Here is a 16654-nt window from a genome sequence, read left to right as displayed (position 1 = left end):
GACCCCAAGACCATGACCTGAGCTGAAGGCAGACACGTCGCAACTGAGCCATCCAGGCCCCTTATTCATCTTATTTAATTCTAAAACTTACTCTTCCAACCTACAAAAGGTTCTTGGTTTAGCCCAATTTCTGCTGATACTACTTATTTAGTTCAAGTCTCCCTTACTTGAAAACTGCATCATGATGATGGCCCAATGGTTGGTTTCTCTGACTGCAATCTCTCTCAAAAATGTACCTATCCTGTGTAAAGCTGCCAGACTAATTTTTTTTTTCACAGACGCACTGCTTATTTTGCAGAATTCCCATCCAAGCTCAAAATATTTTTGTGACTTTCCACTATCACTGATCTTCTAAAATTGAGATGCTTAAATACCAGGCAAAAGTGGCAATTAATCATAGGGTGCTTGAGGTCGCAAGAGAAATGTGACATTTTCCTAGAGTATCATTTTTACTTGATGGTAAGTTATTTATTTAAAAAAAATTATTTTAGGGCAGCCTGGGTGGCTCAGCGGTTTAGCGCTGCATTCAGCTCAGGGCCTGATCCTGGAGACCCGGGATCGAGTCCCATGTCACGCTCCCTGCATGGAGCCTGCTTCTCCCTCTGCCTGTGTCTCTGCCTCTCTCTCCCTATGTGTCTCTCATGAATAAACAAAATCTTTAAGAAAAAAATTTTTTTTTCATCGGAGCCTGACATGGGACTCGATCCTGGGTCTCCAGGATCACATCCCGGGCCGAAGGCGGCGCTAAACCGCTGAGCCACCTGGGCTGCCAAGAAAAAAAAAATTTTTTTGAGAGAGAGAGAGAGAGACAGGGGCAGCCTGGGTAGCTTAGCGGTTGAGCATCTGCCTTTGGCTCAGTCGTGATGCCAAGCCTACATCGGGCTCCCTGCATGGAGCCTGCTTCTCCCTCTGCCTATGTCTCTGCCTCTCTCTCTCTCTCTCTCTCTGGTCTCATGAATAAATAAATAAAATCTTTAAAAAGAGAGAGAGAGAATAGGTGGACAGGCAGAGGGAGAGAGAGAATCCTAAGCAGGCTCCACATCCAAAACAGAGCCAATACAGGACTCAATCTTATGACTCTGAGATCATGACCTGATCCAAAAATCAAGAGTGGGATGCTTAACTGAGTGGGCCACTCAGGTGTCCCCACAGTAAGTAATTTAAAAGATTACTCCTCAACTCCTGCACTTTATTCTTCTTACTTATAACAAACAGATATAGAATTGAAGACAAAAATAATTTTTTTTGAGCTCAGATGCAGAGAATTAGATTCATCATTATTCTTGGTTCATGACACATTCTCATCAATGAGGTTCAAGGACCTCAAGCATTTACTCAGTCTTTCATTTAAAATAACAAATATCAAAAAAAAAATCCATAAAATCACCACCAACTGAAAACTGAGACATGAATTTACCTTTACATCCACCTCTTTGATCCTCCATTGCATCACTTATTATTATTACTGTGACTTTTATAGAAAGTCTACCACATGCTGTAATTCTTAAGGACTTACTCCTTCTACTTAACAATATATTGCTAGGATTAATCCACACTGTGGCATGTGACTGTAATACATTCATTTGGAGTGCTGTTTAAATACACTCTATTTATTTATTCCTCTACAGGTAGATAGGCATTTGTTTTCAGGTCTTGGTATTAAAAAGATGTTCATGTGGGGCACTTGAATGGTACAGTTGGCTAAGTGGTGGATTCTTGGTTTTGGTTCAGGTCACGATCTCAGGGTCGTGAAATCTAGTTGAGCTGGGCTCCGCACTTAGTGTGGAGTCTGCCTAGGATTCTCTCTCCCTCTCCCCCTTCCTTCTACTCTCTCTCCCTCAAATAATATAAATAAATCTTAAAAAAAAATAAAACTATGGTAACATACATATAACATCACATTTACCATTTTAACAGGTCTAGAGGTGCAGTTTAGTATTGAGTACATTCACATTCTTGTGCAATAAAATCATCTACCAAGATCCATCTCCAGAACTTTCTCATCTTCCCAAACGGATACTCCATACCTATTAAACAGTAAGATCCATCTCCAGAACTTTCTCATCTTCCCAAACGGATACTCCATACCTATTAAACAGTAACTCTCCCCCTTTCTCTCTTCCCACTCCCTAGGAACTACCATTCTGCCTTCTATCTTTATGGATTTGACTACTCTAGGTACCCCATATAAGTGGAACCATGCAGTATTTGTCCTTTTGTAACTGGCATATTTTACTTAGTATTGTATCTTCAAGGTTCATCCATGTTGCCATATATGTCAGAATTTCATACACACACACACATACACACACACAATTTTGTCTATACATTCATACATTGATGGACACTTGGGTTGCCCCCACCTACTGACTATTATGAATAATGATGTATACACATGGTTTAGCCCATTTTCAATTCTTTTGGATAGAAGTCCAGAAATGGAATTGCTGAATCCCTTGGTAATTCTTTTTTAAGATTTTAGAGAGACTGCAGCGTGTACACAAATTAGGGGAGGGTGGAGGAAGAGAATCAAGTAGATCCTCCACTGAGCCCACAGACCACCTCAATTCCACGACCCATGAGATCATGACCTGAGCCAAAACCAAGCATCAGATTCTCAACTGACTGAGACATCCAGGTATCATCCTGACATCCCTATCATTTGGTAATTCTGTTTAATATTTGAGTAAACACCATGTTTTCCCACAGTGGTTGTGCCATTTTGCATTCCTCCCAGCAATGTGGAAGTATTCTAATTTCTCCACATCTTTGCCAACATACTATTTTTTGTTCTTAATAGTTGCCTTTCTACTGGGTGTGACATGATATCTCATATTTTGAATTTCCCTGATTAGTGATGCTGAGTTTATTGGCCAGTTGAATATCTCCCGTGGAGAAATGTTTAAGTCCTTTGCCCATGTTCATTGTTTTGCTGTTGTTGAGTTGTTTTTCATATATTCTGAATTTTAATATCTTCTCAATATATGATTTGAGAACATCTTCTCTAATTTCATAAATTGCCTTTTCACTCTGTTCATTGTATCCTTTCCTGCACAAATTTTAGGTTTTGATAAAATCTAATTTATTAATTTTTGCTGTTGCCCATGTTTTTGGTGTCTATATCCAAAAAATCATTGCCAAATCCAATGTCATTAAGCTTTTTCCCCTGTGATATCTTCTGAGTTTTATAGTTTTATCTCTCACGTTTAAGTTTTTGATCCATTTTGAGTTAATTTTTGTATATAAGGGTATGGTAGAAGGGCTTCATTCTTTTCCATGTGGATACCCAGTTTTCTGAACACCATTTATTGAAAAACCTGTCCTTTAGCTGAAAGATGGTCTTGGCACCCTTGTTGAAAAACATTTGAGCATACAAGCAAGAGTTTATTTGGGGGTTCTCTATTTCACTGGTTTATGTCTTTCCTTATGCCAGTACCACATTTTTTTTTGATTACTGAGGCTTGAGATTAAGTTTCAAAATGAGGAAGAATGAGACTTCCAAATTTATTCTTCCACTTCAAGATTGTTTTGGCTACTTAAGATCCTTGGAGATTTCACAGGAATTTTAGGACGGATTTTTCTACTTCTGCAAAAAATACTGGAATTTTGACAGGGATTGCACCGAATAGGTAGGCTGCTTAGGGTAGTACTGACATCTTAACAATACAGTGTTTCAATTCATGAACACAAAAAGTCTTTCACTTATTTGTGCTTTCTCTAATTTCTTTCAACAGTATTTTGTAATTTTCAGTAACAAATCTTTTGTCTCCCTGGTTAAATTTATTTCTAGGTATTTTGTTTTGGATGCTATTACAAACTGTTTTGTTAATTTCCTTCTTGTTCATTGTCATGGAAACACAACTGATTTTTCATGTGTAGATTTTGTATTCTACTTCTCTGAATTTGTTTACTAGTTCTTTTAAAGATTTGAGAGAGAGAGAACGAGTGAGTGTGCACACAAGTGGGGGGAGTGGCAGAGGGAGAGTATCCCAAGCCCACTCTGTGCTCAGTGCAAAGTCCAATGCAGGGCTCTATCTCACAACCCTAAGATCATGACCTGAGCAGAAACCAAGTATTGAATGCTCAACTGACAGAGCCAGCCAGGTGCCCCAGTTTACTACTTCTAACATTTTTTTTTTTAATGTGGAATCTTCAGGGTTTTCTCTATATAAGATCATGTCATCTGCAAACAAAGATTAATTTTAACTTTTCCTTTCCAATTTGATGGCCCAACTTTTTGTCAACTTGAAAGAAGTAGTTCTGAATTACAGTTCTCTGGTCACTAGAAACTTTAGTCCCTTAATGCAAAATTCACATATAATGTCAAAAGTCCCAATCTTCAGGCTCTATCTCCAGATCTTAGGTTCTCGTTTCCTCCTTTCTGCTCCTAAGGAGTACTGTAGCAAATAATTTTTGAACACTAACTGGTTACAGCATCAAGCTTAAGACTTCTTATCAGTCTTTCAAATATACAACATAAATCTTAATATTTATTGGTTTATAAACTCCTTTGAGAATTCGATAAAAACTATAAATCTGATTCAGGGAAAAAAATGCACATACAAGGTTCTGTCTATGGAATCAGATTTAGGGATCTCCTAAAGGTCAGACATGTATCTCTTACAGATGTAATAGTCACTTTACCTAGTCAATTCTATTCCTATTAAACATATAGCCTCTTCACACTTATTAGTTGTTTTAACTACATACAAGCTATGATGTCCTCTCTTTCTCATTGCCAATTCAATGCTTTTGATCACTGCTTCTCCCACCTCCTAATTTCACTTTTTCCTCAAGGTCCAGCTAAAATTCCTGGTTCCTCCAAGATATTTGTCCAACCTACTGTCCTCTCTCTCAACAGTATCATTTATTCATTTGTTCCATATTGGGAAGCTTCTCTGTGCCAGGCCATGTTCCAAAAGCTGGAGATGCAAAAATAAACAAGACCCAGTCTCTGTCCTCAAACATTGTGCTGGATTACCCAAAAGACAAATTAAACACATACTTGGGACACTCACAGAGTGAAAATTATTTGAAAAAATAAAATATTCGAAGACAATAAACTTACATTACACTTTAGCATTTGTTTTAAAGTATATTTTGGGGGCACCCTGGGTGGCTCAGCAGTTTAGTGCCACCTTCAGCCCAGGGCCTGATCCTGAAGACCCAGGATCGAATTCCACATCAGGCTCCCTACATGGAGCCTGCTTCTCCCTCTGCCTGTGTCTCTATGTCTCATGAATAAATAAGTAAAATATTTTAATTAAAAAAAAAGTATATTTTGGGAACGGTCCTCATAATCTTTTCACTGTTAGTTTCTGAAGGTCTTTATATAGTCCTACCAGTTTATTGGGGGGGGGGGAATTCTTTGTATTTGAGAAAGATCACTGTTGGCTGCATAAAAGAATGGCTTGGAGGGAACAGGTGATTGTGCAACTGGAGACCAATCAGTTAGAAGGCTGTAATGCAAAAGAAAACGATGGTAAAATCAGTTAAGTTAAAGTGTAGCTAGAGTTGAAAGATGTGGGAAAAAAAGAGAAATGAAGCAGGGAGAATTTATCACTTTTGGTGGTTAGAATATGTAGGATAAAGAAGAGGGAGTTAGAGGATAATTCTTGTTTTCTGGGTTGAAAGACGAGGTACATGATGGTGCTACTTATTAGGAAAAGAAGAGAAGAAGACTGGAGTTTGGGTTAAAGAAATGGATGGGTTTTGTCTGGCTTCTCCAAATATAAATGCCCACTTGGCAGTTAGATATTAGGTCTGAAAATCAGGGAAGAAACAGACTACAGTTACTACTTTACGGATCATCAGTAGATAGACAGTAACTGAAGTTTTTGTGTAGAACAAGATTCCAGAGAAAATGGATAGTGTGAAAAAAAAAAAAAGTTCAAAGATTATGTGCTAGGTGGTTTAACAGAACCAATAACAGTTAACACTTAATGTGCCATTTATGAGCCTAGTACTGTTTTGATCACTTTACTCACATAATCCTTAAAAAGGTAAAACCCTTTGGGGCTACCTGGGTAGCTCAGTGGCTTAGGTTGCGATCTCAGGGTCATGGGATCAAGCCCTGCATCCAGTTCTGCACTTCAGCATGGAGCCTGCTTGGGATCCTCTTTCCTCTCCTTCTACCTCTCCTGCCACTCATGCTCTCTAAAATAAATTTTAAAAATCTTAAAAAAAAATAAAGCCCTTTGGACTTAGGCACTATTATTATTATGCCATTGTATATTTAAGGAGCCAAGGCATAGTACAGTGAAAGAATTTGCTTAAAATTATACATCTGGTGGAGTGATAGGTAGTCTGACTTCAGAAGTTTGCTCTCAATTCTATATAAATCTCAAAGCAGCTCTGGAAGGTAGGGACTTTTATCTCTACAACTTTAAAGTGAGACTCAGAGAAGTTGCCCATATATGTTCATCTCAGTTATAAGCAGGGGTTTAATTTCTCTCATAATCTTTTATGATGTCTAGCCTAGCACTAAATATTTATTTACAAACAGTATTGTTACTAATATTTCTAGTAAGTACACTGAAGGTTAGCTCTCATTTACCTTCCACAAGTTACTTGAAGGTGTACCACAACATAAAGTATAAAGACAGGAGAAAGATGTGGGGACACGAAATAGTGAATCCCACCCAAAGGAACAGTAAAAGGAGGTCCCAGGTCAAAAGCCTTGTAAGAGGCATAGAGATTGGAGCAAGATGGTAAACTCTGAAATGGTGGTCCTCGTGGGGAAAACCTTTGAAATCCAAAAATTAGTACAACTAAAAGCTTAGAAAACTTGGAAATATGATAAAGGAATCTAGCAGAATGTAGAAAACATTGTTTTAACTTGCCTCCAGCCCTATTCTTCAATGTGGGGAATAGGGTCATAATGTTGGTGCCCAAGAGAAGGAATGTTATCCTTGCATCCCACAGTTCTGTAGTCAACTTTTACACAGGAATAATTGAAATTCCTCATTACTGTATTTGCTTGTGACTTTCCCCCCACATTTTTTTAAAGATTTTTTTAATTTTTATTTATTTATGATAGTCACAGAGAGAGAAAGAGAGAGAGAGAGAGAGAGAGAGAGAGAGAGAGAGAGAGAGGGGCAGAGACACAGGCAGAGGGAGAAGCAGGCTCCATGCACCGGGAGCCAAACCGCTGCGCCACCCAGGGATCCCCTGCCCCCCACATTTTAATGCTTCTGAATGGGATGCATTTTACAATCAATGGTGTGTCATGGTTTAACTAGTTGTTTATTTTCTTTTTTTAGTAGTATATAAAATAATGTTTCACCTTACAATCAAAAGCATGTTGAATTTGATCAACTGGGCCAGGCACAGCTTTAAATACTTTATAATATACTGTTTGTCATTTAAACTTAAGTTTGGGGGATCCCCGGGTGGCGCAGCGGTTTAGCGCCTGCCTTTGGCCCAGGGCGCGATCCTGGAGACCGGGGATCGAATCCCAGGTCAGGCTCCCAGTGCATGGAGCCTGCTTCTCCCTCTGCCTATGTCTCTGCCTCTCTCTCTCTCTCTCTCTCTCTCTGTGACTATCATAAATAAATAAAAAAAAATTAAAATAAAATAAACTTAAGTTTGGGACGTCTGCGTGGCTCAGCGGTTACGTGTCTGCCTTTGGCTCAATCCTGGATCCCTGGGATTGAGTCCTGCATTGGTCTCCCTGCAGGGAGCCAGCTTCTCCCTCTGCCTGTGTCTCTGTCTCTCTCTGTGTGTCTCCCATGAATAAATAAATCTAAAAAACAAAAAACAAAAAACAACTTCTTAAGTTTTATACAGCTGTGTTATCATTTTGCAAATAAGGAAGGTCAGGCTTAAGGACTAAATAAAATAAGATGCTTAAGGACAGGGGTCAATTAAGTGGCAAAGCTAGAATTGAAAACCAGGTCTGAGGGATGCCTGGGTGGCTCAGCGGTTGAGCGTCTGCCTTCCGCCCAGGGCCTGATCCTGGAGTCCCGGGATTGAGTCCCACGTCGGGCTCCCTGCATGGGGCCTGCTTCTCCCTCTGCCTGTGTCGCTGTGTCTCTCATGAATAAATAAATAAAATCTTAAAAAAAAAAAAAAAGCAGGTCATGCTCTTCTGGACAGAGGGTAGCTACATTTGTGCTTAGTACAACAGAGTAGTGGAATCACTACCTTGTGCATCAGAAACTAATGTAACATTGTGTTGTCAGCTGTACTTAAAAAAATAAAAAGAAGGGGATCCCTGGGTGGCGCAGCGGTTTGGCGCCTGCCTTTGGCCCAGGGCGCGATCCTGGAGACCCGGGATCGAATCCCACGTCGGGCTCCCGGTGCATGGAGCCTGCTTCTCCCTCTGCCTGTGTCTCTGCCTCTCTCTCTCTGTGACTATCATAAATAAATAAAAAATTTTAAAAAAAATAAGTAAATAAAAATAAAAAAAAATAAAAAGAAGTCAGGCTCTTCTTGTGCTTCAATATTTACCATGAGTGATACGGAGCTGAAAAAAACCCTACTCTGCCCTAGCTTTTAGTCGTTAGTGATCTCGCTCAATTGTGAAGCCTTCTCACCAACTCCATCAAGAGAGGAACCACTCTTGCCCTCATCGATGCTGCTGTAACACTTTGCGAATACCTTAATCATACCTTTTAATAACGTATAACAACATCCAGGGAGAACCTTAATATTTTAGTCACCCTCTCTGACCCTACGGTGCCTACCGCTGTTCCTGACACACAGGGAAAACATTCATTGTTGAAATGAGCCAAGCTCCCTGACGCTAAGGCTCAATAAAAGAGACAAAAAATGCACATAAAACTAAGAAAGGCCAAAAGCAGCGCTATAGAGTAATATAACAGTACATTACTAATATACTAATAGAACGGTGAGCTATACCGCATATTACAGCAGCATATTACAACATGCTAATATGACAGTATATTCATATACACTGTTAAGTACACTGCGGTTCAAGAAAAAAAGGAGCCAACGATAGGAAGCACACGTCAAGGGGGAGACCACGGCTCGGCCGGCTTTCCAGATTTTCATGAACGCACAGACGCGCAAAACAGAATCAGCCTCAGACACCTGCACGCCCCAACGCAGGCGGAAACCAAGCTTCTAAAGACACCGTGTTTCATCTCTACAGCATCTTAGAACTTGAATTTCGAGTCGTCGGCATTGATGAACCCGGGCCTTCCCGCGAACTCGGGATTTCTGGGGTTTTGCTGGCAAACGGGGGACACGGCGAAAACCGGGTGCTCCTTCTGGCGGGGAAACTGTCGGGATGCGAGCGCCGACTGCTCGGGCCGGAGGAGACGCCCGCTCCCGGACTCGGGCTGGTACCTCCCTCCGCTTCCTTCTGCGAAGCCGGCGGAGGCTCGTCTACCTGCAAGCACCGCGGGCGGGCGGGTTCACATCCCCTTCTCCAGGCCGCGCCCCCCGCCCGGCGACGCGCCACGCACTCCCCTCCCCGGCCGCCGCCTCTCTGCCTGCCAAGGCCCCTCCGCCCCGCACAGCGCCCCGACTCCCCGGGCGCTGCCTGGGCTCCTGCCGCGGCCTCCTCGGACCCCCGCGCCCCGCGACTGGCTCGCCGCGGCGGCGCCCTGGCCATACCTCTATTACAACCCTAATCACGCCGCGTGCACAAGTCTCTCTCCTCGGCTAGGACGGGGGTTCCGCGAAGCCAGCAGCCACGACTAACGCTCATTTTCGCGTCCCCAGCTCCAAAGCCGGGGCCTCGCATCTGCCGCAGGAGTTCCGCGAGCTACCTAAACGGCCTCAGAGGTGGGGCTGAGGCAGAAGCCGCGGACGAGGCCGCACCTACGGGAGTCCGGAGGAAAACAGGGCGCCCAGAAGCCCCGCGAGCAGGGGCCGGCACGCCCAGGCCCACCGCTGCAGCGGCCGCCGCCGCCGCCGCCGCCATTGCGTCCCGGAAGTTCAAGCCCCAGCTCTCGCGAGATTGTGCCTGAGCGCCAGCCTCGCCCCGCCCTATTCGGATTCGCACGGCCACGCAACGCTCCGGAAAGAGCGCTTCCGGCGCCGGGGTGCCCCGGAAGCGGAAGTGGGTCTCCCGGCCGTCAGAGCGCTGCTGGGTGTTCCGGAGAGCCCGGGAAGTGGTCGTCGTCGTCGTCTCGTTTTTCGCGGGCTCTCGAGAGCGCTTCCCCCCTGGCGGGTGGGAGTGCAGGAGGGGAAGTGCGAAGATGAGCACCATGTTCGCGGATACGCTGCTCATCGTTTTTATCTCCGTGTGCACCGCTCTTCTGGCCGAGGGTGAGAGCGGCTGCTTCTCTGACGTTTGATGGCGTCCCCCCCCCCCCCGCCCCCGGCCCGGAGCAGCATCCTCGGCCTGGGGACCCTCGCGCCGCCCAAGGGAGCGGCCACCAGCCTTGCTTGCTTGGGGTTGGGATGCGGGGACCTCGGGATCGGGGGCGGGCGGGGGCGGCGTGGAATCCGGTCTAGGCCTGGGGTCGATTTCGCTCTGCGTGTTTGGGGAGACGCCTCCGTTATTTTTTTTTTTGGTTGAAGAGTCCGTCTTAACATTTAAGAAACATTAAGGAAAAAAATAAAACTTAAAAAAAATAAAAAGAAACGTTAACGACTGGTAAATACAAAGCAAAAAGCTGAGATCCCTCCTTACCCCCACAGGCAGCACTAGTCCCAGTTTGTTGTGCCCATTACAGACATTTTTTTAAATTATTATTATTTTTCTATTTTTATTTTATTTATTTATTAAGATTGTATTTATTTATTCATGAGAGAGAGAGAGAGAGAGAGAGACATAGAGGGAGAGGCAGGGTCCCTGCAGGGAGCCGGATGTGGGACTTGATCCCGGGACGCCTGGGTGGGGCAGCGGTTGGGCGCCTGCCTTTGGCCCAGGGCGCTATCCTAGAGACCCAGGATCGAGTCCCACGTTTGGCTCCCGGTGCATGGAGCCTGCTTCTTCCTCTGCCTGTGTCTCTGCCTCTCTCTCTCTCTCTCTCTCTCTCTCTCTCTCTGTGTGACTATCATAAAAAAAAAAAAAAGAGGGAGAAGCAGGCTCCATGCAGGGAGCCTAGCATGGGACTCGATCCTGGGTCTCCAGGATCAGACCCTGGGCTGAAGGCAGGTGCTAAACCGCTGGACCACCAGGGCTGCCCCCCCCCCCCAACACAGACATTTCTAATAGAGAAATTAGCATGTTGCTTTTTTTTTCATATTTCAGGTATAACGTGGGTCCTGGTTTACAGGACAGACAAATACAAGAGACTCAAAGCGGAAGTGGAGAAACAGAGTAAAAAGTGTGAGTATGGATGGCAACATCATTTTGGATACAGTTTCAGCCCCTTGGGTTCTGTGGGTGCTGTTGACAGTAAATGTTTCAGGAGCACCGACGACAGATAAAAAAATAAAGGTGTATCTGGGAATACAAAGATGCATCCAATTTGAACTGAAGGCTGTGTGGAGATGGATGCAAGGTTGGATATTTGATGCAGAATATTTAATACACGTGGGTGTAGAGCACAGGATGTGAGAAGTACTAGTTCATGTGTTCTGAAGAAGAGATCTCATTCAGTTGTGAGGGGCCATTGGAGGCCTCTGGGATGCAGCTGGCCTTGCAGTCCTTGGATGGAGAATGAGCTGAGGGGCACCTGGGTGGCTCAGTGGTTGGGCATCTGCCTTCCGTCCAGGGCGAGATCCCGGGGCCCTGGGATCGAATTCCACATGAGCTCCCTGCATGGAGCCTGCTTCTCCCTCTGCCTATGCCTGTCCCTCTCTCTGTGTCTCATGAATAAATAAATAAAATATTTTAAAAAGAGAATGAGCTGAGGGAAGGAACTCCAGGTGAAGAAGATAGGATATGTGCAAGAATATGGAAAATGTAGCGAGAATATGTATTTGGAGAGACAGGTCGTTATTGTTAGTATCAAGGTAAGTGGTGTCTTGAGGGATAAGGCAAGTTTCAGTTACGTGAGGAGGCTGAAGGAAAGTTTGGAGAAAAGGCTAATAACAAGTAGAGTTTGTGGTTTTTGAAATAAAGCAGGAATTCCACAGGACACAGCTTGAGGCGGCTACTCGAGGTATAATATGAGTGGTTCCTTGTAGGCTTGATGTGGCTTTCACTGGGTTTTTTTTTTCCACCTTAAAAAGATTAAATATAACTTTTGTATTTTAAAGATTCTTCTGACTGTATTTTGTGACGCGTCTGTATGTCCTCATAAGAGTTTAAAGTTTTCTTCCTTACAATATCTTTCTTGACCCACGTAGCAACCATTTGTGGTTACTTGTATAAATGTTATCCTCTCTCTTTTTTTTTTTTTAAGATTTATTTATTTATTTATTCATTCATTCAGAGAGAGAGAGAGAGAGAGACAGAGACACAGGCAGAGGGAGAAGCAGGCACCATACAGAGAGCCCGACGTGGGACCCGATCCCGGGTCTCCAGGATCACACCCTGGGCTGCAGGCAGCGCTAAACCGCTGTGCCACCCGGGCTGCCCTGTTATCCTCTCTTTATAGAAAAGAAGACTGAGGCTCAGAAGGGTTAAATGACATACTAATGTTGCAGAACAAAGGTTTAGAAACCAAACCCAGACTTTTAAAATTATAGTTTACCATTCCTTGATTTATTCAGTGTGGATAACGCACCTCAACATAGTAAAAACCAAACACATTTCTGTTCCTTTCACTAATGTGTCTTCCAGTATTTCCGTTTGTGACAAATAGTACCTCCCTGCTTCTGATAGTGCAAGCCAGAAACCCTGATACACTTTCTTCACTTTCCAGACACCACACTCTCTTGCTTTTGCTCTTATCCTGCAGGTCATTTTAGGTGGGGGTGGGGCTGGGGAGAGGCAGAGGGAGTCGGAGAGAGAATCTTAAGCAGGCTCTGTGCCCAGCACAGGATTCAAAGCTGGGGTTGATCCCAGGACCCTGAGATCAGGACCTGAGCCACCTAGGTACCCCTTGCCAGTCATTCTTTTGCAATTTCCTTGTTGGTTCCTCTTCTCAACCTCTTGTTGGGCACCCCAAACTTGTTTTTATCCCCTACACTTACTCCCTTGGTAAATTCAATCACGTGCTCTATTTGGTAGTAACTCCCAAATTTATGTCGCTAGCTCTCTCTCCTTAATGCAAGATCTATATATCCTTGGGGTGGGTAGGTGGCTCAGTCGGTTGGGTGTCTGCCTTCATCTCGGGTCATGATGCCAGCGTCCTGGGATGGAGCCTCTCAGTGGGCTCCCTGCTCAGCAGGGAGTCTGCTTCTCCCTCCCCCTTTCCTGTGTTCTCGCTTGCTCTCTCTCTCTCTCTCCCCCTCTCAAATAAATAAATAAAATCTTAAAAAAAAGATCCACATATCCTTGTAATAGCATTGTGTGGTGACAGATGGTAGCTACCCTTGTGGTGAGCCTCGCATGATGTGTAGAGAGGTTGAATCCCCATGTTGTACCCCTGAAATTAGCATCATGCATCAACTATACTCAAAAGATTCATGTATCAATTTGTCAATTACACTGTAATGTCTACCATGTGCATTTCAAACCCAGCATGTCCAAATTGAATACTTTTTCCTCACTTCTGAACCTGCTTCATTTATAGCTTTCACAATCTTGGCCAATGGCAAATCTATCCTTCTACTTGCTCAAGCCATAATCCTTTCGCAGTTATCTTGAACTCTTCTCTCACCCCCCACGTCTAATACTTTTGGGTTGCCTTTAGACGTATCCAGTCTGACCACTTTCCATTACCTCCATTGATAATGACCTTCATCTTTTGCATGTATTATTGCAGCAGTCTCCAGCAAATGTTCCTGTTTCCCTACAGTCTGCTCCCAATATAACAGCCATAATAATCCTTTTTTTTTTTTTTTTTTTTTAAGTAAACTCCACATCCAGTGTGGAGCCCAGTGCAGGACATGAACTAAGAACCCTGAGATCAAGACCTGAGCTGAGCTCAACTGACTAAGCCACCCAGTCACCCCTAGAATAATTCTTTTTAAAGCCTATTAGATCATGTCCCATCTCTGCTCATAACCCTGTCGCGGTGTCCCATTTTTACTAAAGAACAGCCAAAGTCCTTAGAGTGGCTTGCAGAGCTTCCCCTTGTACTATTCCGATATTCTTTCCCTTCTCACACACTCTGCTTCAACGACACAACCTGCTTGCTATTCCCCATTGTGCATCAGGCACACTCCTGTGCCAAGACCTTTCTACTGGCTGTTCCTTCTGCCTGGAATGTTCTCTATGATATCTGCCTTGCTGACCCTTATATTTTCTTCAGATCTTCATTCAAAGTTTACTTTTCTAAGTTCTTTCTTTTTTTTTTTTTAATATTTTATTTATTCATGAGAGACACACAGAGAGAGGCACAGACATAGGCAGAGGGAGAAGCAGGCTCCATGCAGGAAGCCTAATGTGGGACTTGATCCTGGATTCTGAGATCATGCCCGGGGCTGAAGACAGATGCTCAACCGCTGAGCCACCCAGGGGCCCCAACCTTTCTAAATCTTAACCTAACTACGTTGTTTAAAACTGCAGCCCATGGATCCCTGGGTGGCTCAGCGGTTTAGCGCCTGTCTTTGGGCCAGAGTGCGGTCCTGGAGCCCTGGGACTGAGTCCCATGTTGGGCTCCTGGCATGGAGCCTGCTTCTCCCTCTGCCTCTCTCTCTGACCCTCTCTCTGTGTCTATCATAAACATATAAATTTTTAAAATCTTTAAAAAAAATAAAATAAAACTGGGATCCCTGGGTGGCGCAGCGGTTTAGCGCCTGCCTTTGGCCCAGGGTGTGATCCTGGGGTCCCGGGATCGAGTCCCATGTCAGGCTCCCTGCATGGAGCCTGCTTCTCCCTCTGCCTGTGTCTCTGCCTCTCTCTCTCTCTCTATGTGTGACTATCATAAATAAATAAAAATTTAAAATAAAATAAAACTGCAGCCTGTTCATCTCCTCTACTACTGGTCCTGATCTTCCATACCTGCTCTTCCCCCTGTCCCCCACCCCGCATGGCTCTTGTCCCCCCCACTTTTTTTTTAAAGATTTTATTTATTTAGGGATCCCTGGGTGGCACAGCGGTTTGGCGCCTGCCTTTGGCCCAGGGTGTGATCCTGGAGACCCGGGATCGAGTCCCACGTCGGGCTCCCGGTGCATGGAGCCTGCTTCTCCCTCTGCCTGTGTCTCTGCGCCTCTCTGAGTGTGTGTGTGTGTGTGACTATCATAAATAAATTTTTAAAAAATTTTAAAAAAAAGATTTTATTTATTCATGAGAATACACAGAGAGGAGAGAGGCGGAGACACGGGCAGAGGGAGAAGCAGGCTCCATGCAGGGAGCCTGACATGGGACTCGATCCCAGGTCTCCAGGATCACGCCCTGGGCTGAAGGCAGCGCTAAACCGCTGAGCCACCCGGGCTGCCCATCTCGTCACTTTCCAATATACGATCTATTGTGTTACGGTTTATTGTTTATCTCCACCTGCTAAAACTAAAGCTTCACTAGGACAGCGTTTTTGTTGTTGCTCTGATACATCCTAGCGCCTAGAACGACGACTGGCACTTAGTAAATGTGTAATAAATACTTGCTGATTTGAACCTTCTTCTCTCACCCTGTATGTGCAGTCCACTCTCAAGCCCTCTTACTGTTCTCCTCCGGGAAAGTTTGCAGTCTCTCCACATCCTTCCAGTTCTGCTGCCAGCACCTAATCTAAACTTCTGTCATGTTTCTTTTAAGATTTTTTAAAGATTTTATTTATTTGAGAGAGAGTGTGTCTGTGAGAGAGAATAGGAGCAGAGTGAGGGGCACGGGGAGAAGCTGGCTTCCCACTGAGTGGAAAGCCTGACGTGGCGCCCAGTCCCAGGACTCCGAGATCATGACCCAAGCCGAAGGCAGATGCCTTACCAATTGAGCCACACAGGCACCCTTCTGTCATGGGCATCTACCGCATGTGATCTACTGCAATGGCTTCCTCATTGGTTTCCCTGCAGCCACTCAAATTTATTCCTTACAGTACATCCAAAGTAATTTTTCAAGACAGAAGTCTTATCATGATACTTGCCCTTCTCAAGATACTCAGTTTTTCCTTGTTGTTTTTAGGTTAAAAGTGGGGCTTGGAAGGTCTAGCACGGTCTGGTTCCTCTTCCCTTCTCCAACTACATCCTGTGTCATGTTATTCCTTGCTCTATTCTGTAGCCACTCAGGCCTTCTTTTCCATCCATTGGACTAGTCTTGCTTTATCCTACTGTGGGTCCAGTCCTTTCTATCTGCTGTTCCCTCTACCTGGAATAACTTTCCCTTCTCATTCTGTCTTATAAATTCCTATTCATTCTTTAGCTCTCAAAACCTTGTTTAATCTTTCAGACAGAGTCAACTCTCCTTCTTTGGGGCTCTACTTTATTCATAAATGTCTCCTCAGAACAGATTTATCTAGCCTCAGTCCAGTCCACCATAAGACCAGGTAAATATTCATAGTACCATCTATGTTTCTCTCACCTTCTTGGTCTTCTCCTTTTTATTTTATGCAATTATGGTTAAGTGCTAAGTAGTTTTGGGACTTCTGGTGGGGGGAAGAAATATTTTTTTTGTTTCTCTGGTTATGATAGAAACCATAAAACATTCAATGTTTTCTGTCCATTTTGTCTTTTTAAATGTTACTTGTATAACATCTTGTAGAATTTGACTTAATTTCCTTTTATGATCTCATACTAGTAAGTTCAGTGT

General features: G+C 44.0%; 2 protein-coding genes across 2 annotated transcripts in view; one reads left to right on the top strand and one right to left on the bottom strand.

The window, feature by feature from the left end:
• The window catches only part of UCK2 (uridine-cytidine kinase 2), a 102106-nt gene extending 91951 nt beyond the window's left edge, over positions 1 to 10155 (bottom strand). Inside the window, exon 1 of the mRNA XM_055333921.1 lies at positions 9794 to 10155. Within this exon, the coding sequence (XP_055189896.1) occupies positions 9794 to 9892 (99 nt within the window). The 5' untranslated portion in view covers positions 9893 to 10155. The remainder of the gene's footprint in view (positions 1 to 9793) is intronic.
• The window catches only part of TMCO1 (transmembrane and coiled-coil domains 1), a 52143-nt gene continuing 45534 nt past the window's right edge, over positions 10046 to 16654 (top strand). Inside the window, exons 1-2 of the mRNA XM_055333923.1 lie at positions 10046 to 10239; positions 11171 to 11248. Coding sequence (XP_055189898.1) covers positions 10170 to 10239; positions 11171 to 11248 — 148 coding nt within the window. The 5' untranslated portion in view covers positions 10046 to 10169. The remainder of the gene's footprint in view (positions 10240 to 11170; positions 11249 to 16654) is intronic.

This window comes from Nyctereutes procyonoides, unplaced genomic scaffold (assembly GCF_905146905.1).
Source record: "Nyctereutes procyonoides isolate TBG_1078 unplaced genomic scaffold, NYPRO_anot_genome, whole genome shotgun sequence".
NCBI lineage: Eukaryota > Metazoa > Chordata > Mammalia > Carnivora > Canidae > Nyctereutes > Nyctereutes procyonoides.
Note: the sequence above shows the minus strand (reverse complement) of the source record. Positions and strands in the feature narration are given on the sequence as shown.